The sequence below is a fragment of the Paramisgurnus dabryanus genome, chromosome 8, assembly GCF_030506205.2.
Source record: "Paramisgurnus dabryanus chromosome 8, PD_genome_1.1, whole genome shotgun sequence".
Lineage (NCBI taxonomy): Eukaryota > Metazoa > Chordata > Actinopteri > Cypriniformes > Cobitidae > Paramisgurnus > Paramisgurnus dabryanus.
The window spans coordinates 5,318,622-5,339,624 of NC_133344.1; the positions used below are offsets into that span (position 1 = coordinate 5,318,622).

The window sequence follows — 21,003 nt, forward strand, 5'->3', positions numbered from 1 at the left end:
AATAGTAAAATAAGAGCAAATAATCAACTATGAGCAATATCACCGATAAATACAACAGAACAAACATACAAATGAAGTAAAACATTGCTGCTCATGTTTTCAGATTGATCTAACAGTACTGTATTATGGAGGACGAACAATTACTTAAAGGTCCCATATTTCAAAGCTTTCTAGAGTTTTATTTTAGGTTAATTTTTTTTTTATCAAAACGAGTCCTAGTTTTAGATTTATGGAAAATAATCTATTTTGAAATACAGATATGCATGCGTTGCTACAAACATAACGTTACATGTTTACAATGTTATAGTTCTATGGCGATGTAAACATACACATTATATGAGGTGTGATATCTTTATCCATGAAAATGTAAATAGCTGAGCATCAGATGAAACAAAAGGTAACTGTCATATAGCTAGTTCAATAATGTGGCAGGCAATAAATACTATTCTATAAAGAAGAACTGCCCGAAAGCTGAATAGGACTGAAGATCATTTTATTTGCATCTCAAAAATCAAAATATATTAGAAATCATTAGAAAATTGGCTTATTAAGAATCATGTCTGATAAAAAGAATAAGTCTTTAAAAAACAGTTGCAGTGGTTAATTTCATGATGATTATAATTACCATGTTGTTGTATCTTAGCATTTCTGTAGTTTTCATTAGAATGTGATCCTTAAACAATTATTTTTAATGTAGTAAACTGACAAGTAGCCTTAGTCATAATAGTGGGAGAATACTTTATTTACATATGAAGGTTATATCAGTGCACAAGCAGTTGTATTTTAAGACGTCTCCTCCCGTCTGATTTCCTTTCATCTCCTGCCCTTCCATCTTTTGGTGTGTCATCTTTCATATACAATATAAAAACCAAACTGAAAGTATCACGTTGGTCTTTTTTCTGTAAAACAGACACAAAACAATAAAGCAGCACATCTGTGACGTTTTGTGTAATGGGTTTGTAAATGATAATGCAATTGGGTGATGACCATTTGTTTATGTTTGGGCCAAGGGTCTGGGTCAAAGGTGAATGGTAAGCCTAAGGTGTGAACACATTTCTATAATAATGAAATGGTCTGAGTGAGATGGTAATGTTGATGGTATTAAGGGTTGGTGAAACTGAAAGATTGGGAGTGGCAGAGTTACTTCCTTTCAATATTTTGATGTTCAATGCTTTTAAAGTTGAGTGCTTTGTTTTCCATTTAGGGGACTGCCTGCTAAAATGTGTATGAATGCAATGTAGGGCTGTAAGTCAGACTTGGTGACTGCAGCGTCTGGACTCTATGCTCTGATTAAAAGATCGCTTTCTGCAATAAAGACTACAGCTCGAGATCAAAGTCTTCTGGTCTTCGCTAAAAAGGTTTCCAACATGTTTTCATAATGTTGTAATAAGATGTTTAAAGAACGCCATGAACATACCAAAATACAACCAGTGTATACATTGGTTTAAATGTATCTCAGCTTTATATATTTTTGTTTTATAATGGTAGGCAGGGTCGGATTGGTAATCGGGCATACAGGGCATTTTCTTGGTGGGCCGACATACATTCATACGTCTTAAACCTTGTATGGTCATGATGTTTTTTAAGTCTTATTTGAAGGTTTAACAGCTAAACAAAACATATCACAAATGTTGCCTTTTGGGCTGGTTTTGTTTTTGTAGTGAACAGACGTGATTTACGTTTTTTACTACCTAAAGAAAACGTGCCAATTATTTTCCAACGTTTATAAAACGTCCTTTTTGTTGTTATTTAGGGTGTGGTTTTTAAAATGTTGTTCTGCAACATTACCTAATTACAATGAAAATAATGTGAAAAGTTTGTGATTGTTTTTAATCTCATCATAATTTCTTTGTCCTATGATGTCCTATCTTTATGACTTTAAAATTAAAAGCTTGATGTTTTGTCTTTATTCTTCAGCAGTTATTTTCCCACCAATTCTTTTAATTTAGTCATTACTATATGCAATAGTTTGTGATGATTTCTGGCCATAATTGAGACGCATACTTCTAGAGACGCTAAATCCATTGTAAAGCAGTGAGCGTCTTCTCTCTCCAGTACAGCAGGAGGCGCTGCAGCTCATTAGTCCGCAAATAAACTCACTAAAGAAAGAAAGAAAGAGCGCGCGTGTGATGTGTTTGTGTGTCCTCAGTGTTTTTCTCTCTTGTGTGTTTCATTGAGTGTTAACGAAGTCTTGTCTCTGTGTATTTATGTGTTGAGACGTTGATGATGAGGTGTGTTGTGCTGTAAATGAGTGTGAACTGATCGGTCCATGCTGGATATATTGTTGATTTCATCACAGAAATCGCTCAGCTGATGTGGCGTTACTGGAGACAATGCTGAGGTCAAGAGGAGATTTAGCAATTAAACGAGAGGTTGTACAGCTTAAACATAATTTACCTGAATCAGACACATCAAATCATTTCTAATCTTACTGTCTGTGTGTGTTGTGTTGTCAGGATGTGGATTGTTGTGAATCTTCAGTGTATGAGACTGATGATGTGAGTCTGGATTCAGTGTGGATGAGCAGAGATCAGAGCCGCACACCACAGCCACTGCTGGACTCTAAACTCTCTGAAGAGAAATCCAGACACACACAGGACTCCGATCTCAGTCTGACTTTACTCTGTTATACTGAGTCAAAGCCCACAGACACTCAGGACACTACAGTGTGTGACAGTAAACAGAGCTTACAGGAGGATCAAACCTCCACAGAGTCTCTGGATTCTGTCTGTAATGCTGGAGAACAGCAGCAGATCCTGCAGACCAAACTGAAGATGTGTTCAGTTAAACTCATCGACTGCACGAACCTCATGATGAAGATTAAAACTGAACCCACAGAAATCAAAACTGAGCCCACAGAAATCAAAACTAAACCCACAGAAGAGGAAGATCGCACTGAGGAAGATGATGATTTTATCCCATCAGGTATGTCTCCTCAATTATTGTTGTATTTTTAACTGTCATGAGAACCTGTTTTGGGTTTTCAGCCACAAACTCACTAATCAAGGGGCGGTTTCCTGGACAGGGATTAGACTAGTCCTAAACTAATTATTTTTTGAGGAAAACACCACAGTTTTTCAATATTTTACTGTATTTTACCTCAACTTAGATGAATTAATACAAGTAAGTGATTTATGAGAAAATTTACATTTTACAAAATTAACATGAATTAAAAGATTTTATTTTGTGTAAATAACATGCTAGTGGGATTGTAAAATGAGTCAAATGTAGTTGGTGTTTTTATAAAAATCATCAATATAATCTCATAATGAAATATAATGACTAATAGACACAGTATAACTCCGCGTCATATGGGCACTCTGCACAGTCACATTAAAATCTGTGCGTCCATGACAAGATAAAAGTTTCATTATCATCAATTGTTATTTTTCTAGTTGTTCACCTCGCTTTCCGAGCCATTGATACACCGCTTGTGTTCAGGGTGTAACGACAGTTACAGTTTACATTTAACAGTTTCTTGCCAGAATTTAAGTTTTACATTTTAATCTGTTTATTAAAAACGGCTTCTTGTCTCCTTTCCTGTGTATAGCAGCGTTGCTATGCTAATCTTGTAGGCTGTACTGCTGTTGCTCTTCTCATAATTGTTGTTGTGTTTTGAGACCTTGTTTATTCAGAAATATAAGAGAATACACTGTTGTTGTTGTTGTTGTTGTTACAACACAGACTACAGAACATGTGCACGGGCCCACCGCATCATAGGGAGGGAGAAAGCTCGCAAACAGACTCGCACTACTGCTAATCTTTCTTCAAGTCATGTTAACTCCATCAGTCGTCTTTGTCATTAACATCAGTGAATGTTGACGTTTACGCAAAAAAGAAAGTATACGGAGGAACCTACATTGAAAACACTGCCGCCTTTTCACTGTCACGTGAGAGAGAGATGAGAGAGAGGGGGGGGGGGGGGCGCTGAGCAGTTGCAACAATGAATTGAGCCGTTTAAAATAGTAAAATAAAAATGTAAATGGGAATCCTGAAAAATCTATTCGTGCCAGCCAGTGCTGATTCCGTGGCGGGCCGCCACGAACAAATCAATGTATTGGAAACACTGATCGACTTTAACTCTTTCCCCGCCATTGACGAGATATTTCGTCAATCAAGAGAAAACGCTTCACCGCCAATGACGAGTATTTCCGTCTTTCCGCAGTACCGCTATTATCCACTAGGTGCAACTTTTTAAACCCCGAAGTATTGCCCTATGGCAAGCTGCTGCATGTCCGTGTCTGTTTTAAAGGGGCGGTGAATTTGTTTATTTTATTGTTTTATACTGTTGTCTGATGTCTACTTATGATGTTCGCGTGGTTTTTACATTCAAAAACATCCAAAGCAATAAGTAATAGGCTATTTTGTAACATGGATTAGTGGCTCTCTGAAGAAATAGTTCGTTTGAAGGGGCGGGCCGCATTGAAGACCTGAACGTAAACACCCACTGCTATGATTGGACAGCTTCATTCCCCGTCATTACATGTGGGGAAATGTTTTAAAAACATTAATGTGATAAAAATAGCAGCCGAACACAAATATGTTTGAGCCACAAAAGATTCTGGGTGCTAAAGATGATGCACATAAATGACAATACGTATATTAAAGTAGAAACAAAACTCGACGTGACTAAATTACCGTATACAACACAGTAAGCGCGCATCAGAATCTAAACTGCGCTAATAAATCCTTATCAATAACTCTGTATATTTCTATTGTGCTTGTGAGGTTGCTTTTACATTCACGTAATGTTAAATACCACAGTTATATGATAAAAATAAGCTTTGTTGAGTGTTTGACCTTTCAAACGCAACTCACCTACATTACCGTATACAACACAGTAAGCGAGCATCAGAATCTAAACTGCGGCTGATAAATCCTTCCTTATAACTAACTTTGTATATTTCTACCTTTAAATTACAGTCGTATTGTTAAGTGTTGTACCTTTATTAATCGTTGAATGTTTTTAGTCAATTAAAACAGTCAAACAAACGTGTTTAGACACGGATGTTACAACAGGACATATCAAGCAATCTCTTCTAACAAAGCAATAGTGAAACGCAGTTACTTAAATAAAGTAAAATGTCTTACTCTGTATACTGCTGTGTCATTGTTGTCAGATCCAATATAAGTGGTGCTTTTAATCACAGTCTCTCTGCAAATCCAGCATCGACTTCTTTACAAATGAATCCGTGTACATAAAGTTAACAAACACTCCCCACATGAGCTGGAACTTCTTCAAAAGCAAACTTTATCCACGCATTGCTAATGTTATGTTCCAAGCCTCCGAATTGAAGTATTTAGCTTCTGTGTTGTTCCCACGCGGTTCTTCCACAACCGAAAATGCGTTTCCATGGTATCATAACAGATCACCGCGTCAAAATAAAAGTCTCTCAGAAAAAAATTATTTAAAATTCATCTTGGTTACATTTGTCAATCTTTAAAGACATGTTTACTTGTTGAGACACACGTGTGTCACGCGGAGCTGTGGGCGGGGCTACAAAAGTAGACATGTCCTTTTGGTTATGGGAAGGTGTTTCAATTCTACTTTGATGTCATAGATTTCCGAATTCCACACTGGAGTGTTTAGCTGGCTTGGTGCCAAAAACGGTTATATTTCAGTAGCACAGACGTTTTCAGTTCTGAAACTTGTAGGATGTTCATTTAAGTATGATGACCTCTTATATAACAAATTATCAAGTTAAAATTGAGTTTTTGATTCACCGCTCCTTTAAAGATCGCTGTGAATGGGATCTCTATGAAAAGTCTGGAATTTTTTGCTCAAAATGTGGTGTTTTGCAGAAACCTACCCATATTCAAAAGCTGATTACAAAGGAACTACTGAAGGTACGTAGGATGAAACGTTTTTTTTTTTTTTTTTTTGAAAGCAGAGGGTCTGTTCTTTCATTTGATATATTGTATGTTTATATATTTGAAGAAGGACATTTTCTGGAAGGCATTAAACTTTTGTGAAAATCATGAAAAATGCTGGCGCTGGGTGGCAACTTTTTAAAAAAACGCTGGCGGTGATAGAGTTAACATCCAAAGACAGTCATTGTACGTCTCAACAAGTTAATAAACAATACAGACTAGCTCGCCGTTTCATTAATAATCATATACTTACTTTGTCCTATTCTTCTCTATGGGTGCATCGTCAATAACTCCCTAGTGTTTTCGTTAAAGATGCTTGTGCATTGTCGTTATGCTCCCTTCATTAGCCAGCGACGTTTGATACAGTGTAACAGACCACTCTTTTATAACAACTTGGCTTAAAATACTTTCATACTTTCGGACTCCTAATTCCATACACTCACCTCCCACCGCCATTTTTCAAAATCAAAGCAGTGAATGCAGGGGGAGAGGGAAGAAAGATGATAGCATAGCAGACTAACCAGCCGGGGCGCGCACAGCGCATAGACTGGTGTGGAGGTGAATTACATTGAGCCATTTGAGACAGGAGACAGAATTACAGTGGGCAGTTTGAGACAGGAGACAGAATTACAGTGGGCCGTTTGAGACAGGAGATAAATATGCGGCGACTCGACTAAAAAAATTTCCGTCTACAAATTTTCATGGTCGCTTACATCGACTACGTCGACTAATGCACTAGATGACATGCTTTTCATTTACTTGGCAAAAAAGGAGAATGTGTATTGCTATCTCTACAGGAACCTATGTGCCTTTTTACTACACAAATATTGAACTTGAAGCAAACAAAGATTAAACTGAAGAATTAACTTGCATAATCACACTGGCAACTTCAGTGTAGCTTTAAGCCCTGTACTCGACGTGTCCACACGAGCGCGAGGGTGCAACACATACGCTCCGAACCGAGACAAGCAAACCGAACGGTTCGGATGTTTTTTTTCATGTACCGTGCCAGCCCTACTCTTGACATCTATCTAACACTAAAACGCCCACAAGGTGTCACAAGTTTCGAAACTCCTTTATCCGGACGCGATACTCAGACGGAAGCAAGGCCTCGTTTGTCATTTGTTACATGATTTCTACTAGGGATGTCCCAAACTGATATGCTGGATCGGTATCGGGTCCGATCCGGGCTTTTTGGCTGGATCGGACATCGGATCGAGGACCGACAACATGACAGATCCAATTCCGATATGTGCGTTAGCAGTGGTTGTTACTGACAAGCTATTAAAAGGACAACGTATTATAAAAGCACCATAAACGTTTTATGCTCTATATTTAAAGTCTTTTAATACACTTAATAGCTGCATGTGAAGGAACAAACGCACATTTATAGATCTTTAAGTTTACAGAAACACTGTAACTTACTCGCAAACTGAGTTAATAATCCACTGGTGAAGCGGACGGATAAAACGCGTCATTCACACATGCAAACACAAGATAACTGTTTACTGTTTTAAAGACCTGATGTTATAAAGTCTCAGTAAGCCGTCGGATGGATGCAATTCACTTTGTGCTGAGCACACGATGCATCTATTCTCTTTCTGTTTTAACAGTTATAAACTTTCCATTGCGGTGCGAAGATTCCCATGAGAGGATGATTCAAGGGCATCAATTCTTCACACAGAAAGCCCATAAACGACCAGAAAGCCCAGTATATGACTTAGGCGCATCAATTCTGCACCCGGAAAGTGCATAAAAAGTCGATCAAGCGCATAATTCCCAAAATAACCATCTGCACACTAAAGCTTTTTTACTATGACAGTTTTACGCAATTAAGAAAAAATATTTAGCATACTTAATTGATCAAACGTACTTATGACAGTGTTTAGGACAACATATAATGATTAATATTTGTTAATAATGTTTCCTGTAACCTGTAAATCATTTAAATTATTGATTTTAACATTTAAAATGATACTAGATGTAGCAGAAAGCACTATACACATTTAATTACAATAGTATCGGGCAGATATCGGTATCGGCTGATATACGGAATTCTGGTATCGGATCGGAAATGAAAAAGTGGGATCAGGACATCCCTAATTTCTACTAGAGGTCGACCGATTCATCAGATTTGCTGATTAATCCACGGCGATAACAATAAGTATCGTTCATCGGCAAAAGTTCCGACCGATAGGTTTTTTTGTTGTTGTTGGGTTTGTTGCATACTCTACTCAACAGGGAACTTAAAGTCGCAATGAAATTGAAATGAAAAACTATATATGTATTTTTAATAGTGTGGTATTATTAACAAATGACTTATCTGTGAGCTTCATTATTTTTTAAAAATTCGTGTGTGCTCATAATCTTTAATCAAAAATGCAAATCTCCTCCCCTCCTCAAAACGATCTCTCTTCACTTCCGGTCAAAAGTATGGCAGGTGGGCGGGGTCCGGGAGAAGATCGCAGTGATTAGCAATTAGCAACACGACCCAACTTCAAACGATCCAATCAGATCTCGATGGACAAATTCAAATCCAGCCCTGCCTTATTTCATCTCAAAAGCCGTTTCATTCGGATATACGTCACCACGGGGAAAATAAGGCAATCGCTACTTCCGTTTCATGGCGACTTTAAGGGCGATTTATAGTCGTGCATAGGTGCATAGGCGGAAACCGCTGGTAGGCAGTATTCACGCGTGTAACCACAGTAGCAGTGCGACCGTCAGAGAAGAAGAAGCTTGGCAGGTTAACCCACAAACGAAGAAGAAATAGCAACTTGTTGTGTATGATTTGAGAAGACCAGCAATGATGGAAGTAAATAAACAGCGACTTATGTTGCAGTTTGAGTTAAATCACTCCTCAACTTGGCTCATCTTTGTTTTTACCGTCTCAAACGGAAATACCTATGACGCAGTTTTTTTTACCTGACGGGAGGGGTTCTGGTGGACCAATCACAGCGCTTGCGGTCTGCGTAGAGCCGACGCGCTGTTAGAAATTTTGTGAGGTGCGCATCAGGCTACGCAGAGCTACGCACAGGCTACGGATGGCCTACGCCTATAAATGAATGTAAAACCAAGTAAAAAGGTACAGTACACTAAAGTTCACGTTGTCATATTATCTATTAGAAATTAAATACCTGTATATGTAAGAAATAGATGCTGCATTAGTTGTAACTTATATGTTTCCCAACAAGCTGAGATGATGCTAACATTAATAGGCTACCTTAAACGTAGAAATAAACAACACCACACAAATATGACAGTGTTTCCCACAGATCTGAAATTTACTTGTGGTGGTAGCTGGTGAAAAGGGCAATCATTATTATCCACCGACAAAAAATGGTCTACTATACATGTAACAAAGAACTAATAATGTGTGACACAACACAATACTTTGACTTATAAAAAATTCATATTAATTTCACATTATAGTTCATTAATCTAACCACCCCAAACTTTTTTGCCATAAACAAAGCTGACACTGTTTGTCAAAGCACCACGAAAACACTTGATGTTTTTGCACTGATATATGAAGCAATTTGATGACCAATTATATACAATACTATGTATACTATAGCCTATATAGACAGTGCAGGTCTATAGATTATAAATGTGACTGATGTTATAATGTTAATAACTTCTATAAGATAGGCACTTTTACTGCTTCTGCTTTCTATTTCTCTTTTGCCGATTAAAAAAAGCTTAATCCACTAATTATTTCAGATTTAAAAGTCTACTTGCTGTCCCGATGACAGACTTTACATTACAGCTTTGCGTTTTTTATATCCTGAGTCAGCTAGAGCTTTGCTCATTCAGTATTAGCACTGCTTTTTGCTACAATCTCTGTGCAAACTGTTTAGATTTTTGTAAAGATATTGTATATTAATAGTAAGATTATAAAAAAATGGGATAAAGAAAATGAAGCGGCGCGTGGTCGTGACAAGAGCCAGTTGCTATCGCCATAGAAACCGGAGGCACGCTGAAACAGCAACCGAGCTTTAGCGCGGTAGCGCTCACGGCCGTTCTCCGATCGACTCTGGTTTTACACACAATATTAATCAGACTTGGGACCCGAAGTAATGAACTAGGACCGACCCGGACCCATCTGACCATTTAAAATATAAACCCGGAACCGTACGGGTCCCGCGTCCTCAGTGAAGAAAGACCTCTAATGGTAAAAATCCATTAGAGGTCTGCTCAAGTTCAGAAACATGAAAGGATACAATGTGACACTGAGGTTGCTTCGCGTCGCGCCCAATTCATTGAGAAACAGAGAGCACGTGGACGGACACTCAACCGGAGAGACACAACGTGCTTGCACGCAAAATGACGCCAACTTAGATGCTATAAACACATATGCACATAAGCATATGCGACCATTTTGGTCGCAGTGTGTGTTCCCTGGCTGCTCCGTATGTGCTGCTGCAGTTGATCCAGTTTGCCGCACTGGATGATGAGTTTATGACGCGTGCATCATCTTCACGGTCACCCGACCCCCACCTCTTTCTCGCGCTCTCTCTTTCGCGCTCTCTCTTTCGCGCTCTCTCTCTCTCTCTCTCTCTCTCTCTCTCTCTCTCTCTCTCTCTCTCCAAAACACGGGTCATCCAGTCGAGTTCAGAAAATACGGAAATTCGTAAAGTGATTTTTTTTTTACCTGGGCGGGTCGCAATTTACCTGGGCGCAGCGCCCAAGTAGAGCCTATGTATGGGAAACACTGTATGAAACAATGTGTACATGTGTTGATTTTTGCTGCGTTTTGCTGTAGTTAATACCAATCATGTTTTTAATGTTTGTACATTTAGCCTTCATGCAATGGGATTCCATTAAGCACTCACACAAAGCGTAATATGATTTATAGCAGTCATAAAACTGTAATCTAGTTGTTAGTTACCTGAACTGTGCGGCGTCGATTTAGGATATTTATTTACCTTCAAAATCTTCCCTTTATCCGCTTCAGTGAAATTGGCCAAAACAGATTGTTCATAAATCCCCAAAAGTCCAAGGAAATGGAATATCCAAGCCTTTTAATCCAAAACGATTTTTCATCTCACAATCTTGACGTTTCTGACCGAATTACGATATAAATACTGTATGCAATTAGTTCACTAACGGACATTCTTTCGAATCTCACTTTTCATTCACGATTTATAATGAATATATTCGGATGTCACGTTTATTGTGCAACGTCTGAGGAACAAATACGCCCCCTTGCTTAATTTCAGTGGAATTTTACTTTTATTTATTCTTCCTTTTAATTCTTTACTTCCATTGTTTTATTATGTGTTTTTTTTATCACCATGTTTATTTTATATATCTAACTTTTTACTTATGTTAAGCGCTTTGAGAAATGAGTTTTAAAGGCGCTATACAAAATAAAGATATTATTATTATTATTATTATTATTATTATTTTTATTTATACACCGCGAGCAGCATAGATACGCAGTTTCTTTATACATTTATAAAGTCCAGTCTTATCTGAACAGTGCAAGGTTTATGATCGCTGTACACACCGCAGTATAGTGAAACAGACATAGCCTGCTGTAGTTTTATGATAAACTTCTATCATAACTAGGGTGACCATACGTGCCATTCTTCCCGGACGCGTCCTGGACAGGATTTCGGTGCGTCTTCCGGAAGTGGTATTTGTTGACCGCATACGCCATTCAGTTAAAAAAAAGACATACAATCTTAGTTTCATTCTTACCTTTAAATTTAACTGTTGCTTTTCTGTAATAATAATAATAATCCTCTATGACGTATACAGTCGACAAATACGACTTCCGGAAGACGAACCCGAAATCCTGGCCAGGACGCGTCCGGGAAGAATGGCACATATGGTCACCCTAATCATAACTATCATAACTTAGATATGATAAATACATAAAAAAATTGCGTACTGCCATAATTTAATTTGTATTTTTTTAAAACAGTTAATGCTATACTGTTTATATAGTTTGAATCTGTTTTTATTGTTCTGTGGTGTGTTACTTGGATTCAGTATTATTTTAGTTTGCTTAATCTAAGGTTTGTTGATAGTAAATATTCATATTTACCTATTACTTAAAAGTACAAATTATTTTGTCAATTCTTTATTCTAATTTGGTAAAAAAGTTCAACACAACTTGTTTTGTTATGTTTGAGCTCAGTGAATGAGTTATGAGTGTTGTGTTTGAATTTAGTAAAACTATCGGTTAATTTATCTGTTATTGGCAGTTAGTGCCCACCTTGGTTATCGTTATCGGCAAAATCCAATATTGGTCGATCTCTAATTTCTACATTAGCAACACAAGCCCTGAATCAGGGCTTCATTTGGCACCCCCATTTACTCTTGTCATGCGCTCTGAACCCTCGCTTCAAATATCCCATCACTGTGACACGTCTATTACGTGTCTATATGTATGAAACTAGAAAAAGATACAAAATCTCACTTCTTTATCCTTCTTTGAGTAAATAAGAGTGAAAAGACAATTTAATTTTTTCTTGTTTCTTTCAGGTGTGAAGAGTGATTCATGTTTGGATATAGAAATAACGTCCTCAACATCAAAAGAGCGACTGACAGCACAAACTCTTTCCTGCATCACCTGTGGAAAGACATTCAGCTCACAGAGACATTTAGAGAGACATGAGAGAAAACACACAGAACAGAAACTCTTCAACAGATCTGAGATCAGCTTTACTACCTTACAAGAGAAGAAACTTCATTCAGAAGACCACAGAGAGAAGAAGAAGAGGAAGAGGAAGAAGATGAAGAAGAAAAAGCAGTTTCACTGTGAGCAGTGTGGGAGGATTTGTGTCTCTTCCTCTAAACTAAATGTTCACATGAGGACACACAGTGGTGAAAAGCCTTTCAACTGCAATGAATGTGGAAATTCCTTCAAAACCAAACACAATCTTAATGTTCATCAGAGAGTTCACACTGGAGAAAAACCTTTTAAATGCTCTCAGTGTGACATGACTTTTTCTCAGTCAAGTCACTTGAAAGTCCATCAGAGAGTTCATACTGGAGAGAAACCTTATCACTGTAGTGTTTGTGGGAGGAGTTTTAGTCAACGGGTTTCATTACTAAATCACAAGAGACTTCATACAGGTGAAAAACCTTACAAATGCTCTCAGTGTGAAAAGACGTTTGCTCAGTCAGATCACTTCAAAGCCCATCAGAGAGTTCACACTGGAGAGAAACCTTATGTCTGTGCTCACTGTGGAAAGAGCTTCTCTTATTCATCTCAATTAAGAGATCATCAAAGAGTTCATACTGGAGAGAAACCTCATCACTGTAGTCTCTGTGGGAAGAGTTTTAGTCAACAGGCTACGTTACTAAATCACAAGAGAATCCATGATAAACCTTTCAAATGCTCTCAGTGTGACAAGACGTATGCTCAGTCAGGTTCCTTAAAATCCCATCAAAGAGTTCACACTGGAGAGAAACCTTAACACTGTAACGTTTGTGAGAAGAGTTAAACAGGGTTCCCACGGGTCCTTGAAATCCTTGAAAGTTTGTGAATCTGGGGGAAAAAAATTTAAATTCAAGGCCCTGGGAAGTTTTTGAAAATATACTTGCATAGATACAGGTCATTGAAAGTGCTTGAATTTATTTTATGCAAGAAAAAAATCCATGTTATTCCCTGTGTAGTATAATATCATAAAAATTCTAGACTACTAAACTGTTCGCTTTAAATGTTTATATCTTCTGTATGCGAATGTTGATTCATACCAAAATGCTTTTTTTGTGTTTGACACATGAAAATGTCTCTGGTCACGTATGTAACTGGTGTTCCCTGAGAAGGGAACGAGACGCTGCGTCTCCCTTGCCATACTTCCTGCGTCTCTGTAACGCAGTCTTTGGCAATATTTCAGATAACGATGTACTACTTGGCTCCCGCGTCACCCTGTCTTTGTCGTGAAGCCTCACCATTGGTTGAATTTGATATACACATTCAGACACACTTACCCCTGGAGGCGTCCCTAAAGTGTCACCGCAGTGACGCAGCGATAGGTTCCTCGAAAGGGATCTGTAACAATGTATCTGAAAAGGTAACACAATGTAACCTTGCTCTCACTTGAAATGTGTCCCTACATTTAGTCCTTGAATTTGAGGGTGTTGGACCTGGAAAGTCCTTGAAAGGTCCTTGAATTTGAAGTTAACTAATGTGTGGGAACCCTGGTTAAAGGTGCAGTGTGTAGATTTTAGCAGCATCTAGTGGTAAGGTTGGGTATTGCACCCCTCCCTTTCGAATAGCATAGAGAAGCTATGGTACCAATCACCGGACAAACATGTCATCGTTGAGACGACGTAGTGACAAACACCTTGTAGAGCAGTTTATCCATTTAGGGCTATTGTAGAAACATGGTGCCGCAAAATGGCGGCTTCCATGTAAGGGGACCCGCGGTGTATGTAGATAAAAACGGCTCATTCTAAGGTAATAAAAACAATACAGTTCATTATGTTAGGCCTTTATACACCACTGATAATATAGTTATGTATATTATATTGCATTTTTGTCAAATGATCATTCTAAAATTGACACAATGCACTTTTAATCAACAGTCAAACTTTGTTAAGCACCAGTGACATTAATACAAACAACTAATCACAGTTTGTTTCGCCTAGCGAAATGTCCACACAATAATAAACTGGTTGGCAAAAAGTCAGTCATTGAAATAACTTGCCACAACCAAATAGCATCTTAATCTTACTCACCAAGGAATGATGTGCATACGTGCATAATGTAAAGAACACAATCAACAGCAAACATTTTCTGTCTCAGTTGGCATTGTAGCTTGAATTTACTGAATCTTGAATAAAAAGAGTCTTTAAAAAAACTGTTGCAGTGGTTAATTTAATAATGATTATATTTACCTTTTTTAATGTATCTGCATTCTAATGAAACATACAGAAATGACAAATTATTTTTTGTATAGTATATATACTGACAAGTAGCCTAAGGGGTTGTGTACACCAAAACTTTTACGCCCGCGGCCGGCGCATGTTTTCAATTGTTTCCAATGGAAGCTCGGCGTTTTTCAAATAAGCCAGCAGCGAGCGGGTTTTTTCCGCGCTGAAAACCGGCGCTCGGCGGTTTTCACGCGCTCGGCGCTGAGAGTCTAGAGTTGAAAGAGATTCAACTTTGGGAGAAAAGCTCCGCTCGTCAATGTCAGTTCTCACACGGCCGCCCAATCACAGTGGAGCAGGGGCGGGACATTACCACAGCAACCAACCGGCTCGCAGCTGAAGTATCACAGCTACCGAAGCGCTCAGCTGAAGAAAGCTGGCACTCAGCTGAAAAACAGCTGGCATTCGGCGTCCTCAAGGCGTTTTCAGCCGCGTTTAAAAGTTTTGGTGTACACAACCCCTAAGGGGTTGTGTACACCAAAACTTTTACGCCCGCGGCCGGCGCATGTTTTCAATTGTTTCCAATGGAAGCTCGGCGTTTTTCAAATAAGCCAGCAGCTAGCGGGTTTTTTCCGCGCTGAAAACCGGCGCTCGGCGGTTTTCACGCGCTCGGCGCTGAGAGTCTAGAGTTGAAAGAGATTCAACTTTGGGAGAAAAGCTCCGCTCGTCAATGTCAGTTCTCACACGGCCGCCCAATCACAGTGGAGGAGGGGCGGGACATTACCACAGCAACCAACCGGCTCGCAGCTGAAGTATCACAGCTACCAAACGCTCAGCTGAAGAAAGCTGGCACTTAGCTGAAAAACAGCTGGCATTCGGCGTCCTCAAGGCGTTTTCAGCCGCGTTTAAAAGTTTTGGTGTGTCCAGCCCCTAAGGGGGTTGTGTACACCAAAACTTTTACGCCCGCGGCCGGCGCATGTTTTCAATTGTTTCCAATGGAAGCTCGGCGTTTTTCAAATAAGCCAGCAGCTAGCGGGTTTTTTCCGCGCTGAAAACCGGCGCTCGGCGGTTTTTCCGCGCTCGGCGCTGAGCGTCGAGAGTTGAAAGAGATTCAACTTTGGGAGAAAAGCTCCGCTCGTCAATGTCAGTTCTCACACAGCCGCCCAATCACAGTGGAGGAGGGGCGGGACATTACCACAGCAACCAACCGGCTCGCAGCTGAAGTATCACAGCTATCAAAGCGCTCAGCTGAAGAAAGCTGGCACTCAGCTGAAAAACAGCTGGCATTTGGCGTCCTCAAGGCGTTTTCAGCCGCGTTTTAAAGTTTTGGTGTACACAACCCCTAGTCATAATAGCGGGATAACACTTTATTTACATATGAACGTTATATCAGTGCACACGCAGTTGTATTTTAAGACATCTCCTCCCGTCTGATTTCCTTTCATCTCCTGCCCTTCCATCTTTTGGTGTGTCATCTTTCATATACAATATAAAAAGCAAACTGAAAGTATCACGTTGGTCTTTTTTTTCTGTAAAACAGACACAAAACAATAAAGCAGCACATCTGTGACGTTTTGTATAACTGGTTTGTAAATGAAAATGCAATTGGGTGATGACCATTTGTTAATGTTTGGGCCAAGGGTCTGAGTCAGAGGCAGTAGGGCCAAGCTCAAATCGCGGCAGTGGCAGCTAGTAGTGGCACTTCCGGCATTAGTAGTGGCACTTCCGGCATCTGGCTCATTTTGAGGCATCTAGTAGTGGCACTTCCGCGCGGCAGTGGCAGCTAGTGGTGGCACTTCCGGCATCTGGCTCATTTTGAGGCATCTAGTAGTGGCACTTGAGGCATCTGACTTATCTTGTTTGTGGCACCTCCGGCATCTTAAGGCAGCTAATCGTGGCACTTCCGGCATCGGACTCATCTTGAGGCATTTTGTGGTGGCACCGTGACTCTTTGAGGCAGCTGACAGTTTTTGTGTCATTTAGGGGTAGCACCGCCTCGTATATTTGTACCAGCTGTTTACGCGGTTTTTGTGCTGTCATAATGTTTGCGTGCTGGCTGTCAGACGGCCATGTGTGAGTGTGTTGTCATGATTGTGCGCGCACGCTGGCTGACAGTCGTTTATAGGTGCGGGCATTTCGAGATGCCACGGTTACTCTTGAGATGCCACCACTCTGCCCCCCGGAATAGAAATAATAGAATTCTAGTTTTCTCACTTTGTTCATCTTATCTTATTATTTTAGCAGGCAGACTGAGAAACACGTGGCTAAAATATTTATAATTTATTTAAACAGTATTTTAAAACCAGGAAGCCCCCATCGTTTACTAATCTTACAGTATTGCAATTCTCTTGTCTACCGGTAGGTGCCCCCAAGCACAAACGAGAAACACCGCCTATGCTTTTACTTATTGTGCCCCCTGCAAGTTGTTGGTTGTCAATTTTATTTTTAAATATCTTTTTTTGTTCTGCAGATTAGAACTAAATAATACGGAAAAATTATGAAATCATTTTCAGTTTTAGTTTAACCCTTCTATTTGAATTTAGTTTTTACACATCATTTAAATATTTTAATTCATAATTTTTGTTACAATGGAAATTCTATTTTGTTCATTTTGTGCCCAAGAAAAACGGCATGAGAAACAATAGATTAGGGATGTGCCCGAAGCCGAATACGTTATTCGGAAGGGCACGGATAATGGCTTTAAAACGAATAACGAATTCATCCGAATAACAGAAAAAATATTCGGCCAGACATAATCACGTGTTTACTGGAACAGCGCTAAATTATACACCCCTTAAAGCATGTATAATATGTGTGTGAAGTGAATGAGTGACATGAATGACATTTTCTGCGTGTCCCTTAGAAACGAGCTGTTTTGGAATTAGTTTTAAAACGCTGCTAATATCAAACTTATTTTAACCCAACTGTAAAAAATGAGCCATTTATTTATTTTTTTATTTAATTACACAAGACCAGAAAACCTTGATAAAATGCTGCACTCTGATAATAAAATATTCGTTAATAACTCCGTGTCTCCGTGACTTCGGTCACAGATGATCTTTTAGTTAAAGCAAGCTTCATTGTCAATCTAGGTGAATATACAATAAATAAGTAAATAGATAAAAATATGAAAATGTAACATTTTAAAAGCAAAATTTAAACTGAAGATTATGACATGAATTGCAATTAACATAAAAAATAAAGTAAGTAAATAACAACTGAAACATTTGAATTAAATCTTTCTAATTACCTTATTGTTTAAAATAATTTTGCTTGTTTTGAAACTAGTCAAAACTTACTTTAAAATAATAGAGCGAATATCTGATTATTTATTAATTTAGATGAAAATTAATAAGGAAGTTTTTTTAAACAATTCGTTCTGTTCGCGCAAACGGTGTAGGCTATGGACATAGTTAATAATGAGCTCAGCAAGTTTGTAGTAATGCTTATTATGCTTTCGTAAATTCTTGTCAAAAGAATTTGTTTTTGAACTATTCTGTCAGTGCACGTACTTGCGTGTCTGTGTGTTGCGTTTCGGATCTGTCGATCTTAATAACTTTTTAACTTAAAACGTATCTCTCTTAATAACTCTTTAAACGTCAAGCAAGTCCTGCATTTTATTTTCAAATTCCGACATGTTTTTAAACCGAAACCAAGATGTCAGACATGACACGCATCTTAGTATTAATCATTTCACTCTCAGAAAACGTATGTTTAATTAATAGATGTTTAAGTATTTGAATCGCTAAACGAGGGATTAATGTAGGCTACTTATTTTTTCTGAAAACATCCCACTCATTTAGACAGAATGGGTCACTGTGCTGAAAGACACAATAAACGCTTAAAGGTGATTGTTACAGATACAAATACAAATAATGACTCCGCTGCACACCCCTACAATAGATTACTTTACAATAAATTAAATCAAGACAATAAAATATATAATGTACTCTATATGCAGTAAAATACATACAATCACAAAATAGAAAATTTTATAAATTGTACAGTTGCTCAATAAACAGTATGAACGAGGAAAACAGTGCACAATGAGTAGCCTATAGGTAACAAGAAATTCGAAAATAACAGGAATGTCACTGTAATAACTAATTGTTATATGATTCTGTGCCGGTATAATTACATATAGTTTTGTTACATTATTTTAATATTTTATATATTCTGTTAATTCATATGACACAAACCTGCACATCGTGGTGGTGAGGAGAATGAGAATGTTTCACTTACAGTACATAAAGTGACAAATACCAAGCATTAGTACACAATGCTCTTTTTGCAACAAATCAATTGTGGATATGAAACATATTTTGGTTGTTTCGTCTGATAAACAAACTGTGATGTTTTTCTTTTACTTATTTTTTTAAAAAGTTTTACATTCACAACACAATAACTAAAAAGAGTCATTCAAAATTTATTTTGAACATTTATTCACACTAAATCACAGGTGTTAATGTACAGTGCTGCACTGCTGGCCCTGGGGTACATGTGAATCTCCACCCTGTGTGGTCAAAGACAAGTAATAACAGTATGGTATTTTTTTATTTGAGAAACCTTATATCAGAACTTGATATAGTCTTGGCCCCGGCGTTTCCCGTTTGTGCTTGGGGGCACCTACCGGTAGACAAGAGAATTGCAATACTGTAATAATTGGTAAAAGAGGGGGTTTCCTAGTTTTAAAATACTGTTTAAATAAATTAGAAACATTTTAGCCACGTGCTTCTCAGTCTGCCTGCTAAAATAATAAGATGAACAAAGTGAGAAAACTAGAATTATATTATTTCTATTCGGGTGCGCAGAGTGGTGGCATCTCAAGAGTAACCGTGGCATCCCGAAATACCCGCACCTATAAACAGTGGTGTAGTGCAGGGTATACGCAGGTATACGGAGTATACCCACCTCTTTATTTGATGGCATGGGGTATACCCACTTCTACTGGGGGCATACATTAAGAGTATACCCACTTCTACTGGGGGCATAAATTTAGAGTATACCCACTTCTCCAGACACCACTACACCACTGCCTAAAAACGACTGTCAGCCAGCGTGCGCGCACATTCATGACAACACACTCACACGCACACACACGCACCTCGCGTGAATTAAATGAACGCCAGCGAAATGCCATAGTGCCAAGAGTTGTAGCACCTAGTTCCCCATAGTTCCCGAGGCATCTCGAAATGGCCGACTGACAGCCAGCACGACAGCACAAAGACCGCGTAAAACAGCTGGTACAAATATATGACGCTGAAGTGCCACCCCTAAATGACACAAAAACTGTCAGCTGCCTCAAAAAGTCACGGTGCCACCGCTAGCTGCCTCAAAATGAGTCCGATGACGGAAGTGCCACGATTAGCTGCCTTAAGATGCCGGAGGTGCCACAAACAAAATAAGTCAGATGCCTCAAGTGCCACTACTAGATGCCTCAAAATGAGCCAGATGCCGGAAGTGCCACTACTGATGCCGGAAGTGCCACTACTAGCTGCCACTGGCGCGATTTGAGCTTGCTGTCTCTCGTCAGAGGTGAACGTAAGCCAAAATTGTGAACACATTTCTATGATTGTGAAGTGGTCTGAGTGAGACAGTGGGTGAGATGATAATGTTGATGGGATTAAGGGTTGGTGAAACTGAAAGATTGGGAGTGGCAGGGTTACTTCCTTTTAATGTTTTGATGTTCAATGCTTTTAAAGTTGAGTGCTTTGTTTTCCATTTAGGGGACTGCCTGCTAAATTGTGTAGAAATGCAATTTAGGGCTGTAAGTCAGACTTGGTGACTGCAGCTCCTGGACTCTATACTCTGATTTAAAGATCGCTTTCTGCAATAAAGACTACAGCTCGAGATCCAAGTCTTCTGGTCTTCGCTAAAAAGGTTTCCAACACGTTTTCATAATGTTGTAATAAGATTTTTAAAGAACGCCATGAACATACCAAAATACAACCCGTGTATACATTGGTTTAAATGTATCTCAGCTTTATTAGTGTTTTGTTTTATAATGGTAGGCATTGGATTTGTAATCGGGCATACAGGGCATTTTCTTGGTGGGCCGACACATACATTCAAAGTAATGTCATAAACCTTGGTTGTATGGTCATGATGTTCTTTAAAAGTCTTATTTGAAGGTTTAACAGCTAAACAAAACATATCACAAATGTTGCATTTTGGGTTGGTTTTCTTTTCGTAGTGAACAGATGTGATTTACGTTTTTTACTAGAAAACGTGGCAATTATTTCCAACGTTTATAAAACGTCCTTTTTGTTTTTATTTACGGTGTGGTTTTTAAAACGTTTT

General features: G+C 38.7%; 1 protein-coding gene across 1 annotated transcript; it reads left to right on the forward strand.

Annotated features, from left to right (window-relative positions):
- The first annotated feature begins 2,104 nt into the window (after positions 1–2,104).
- Positions 2,105–16,529, forward strand: LOC141282446 (uncharacterized). The gene is made up of 3 exons (XM_073815416.1): positions 2,105–2,372; positions 2,457–2,925; positions 12,367–16,529. Exons 1-3 carry the CDS (start codon positions 2,334–2,336, stop codon positions 13,302–13,304), a joined length of 1,446 nt encoding a protein of 481 aa, XP_073671517.1. The 5' UTR covers positions 2,105–2,333; the 3' UTR covers positions 13,305–16,529.
- Positions 16,530–21,003: the final 4,474 nt, after the last annotated feature.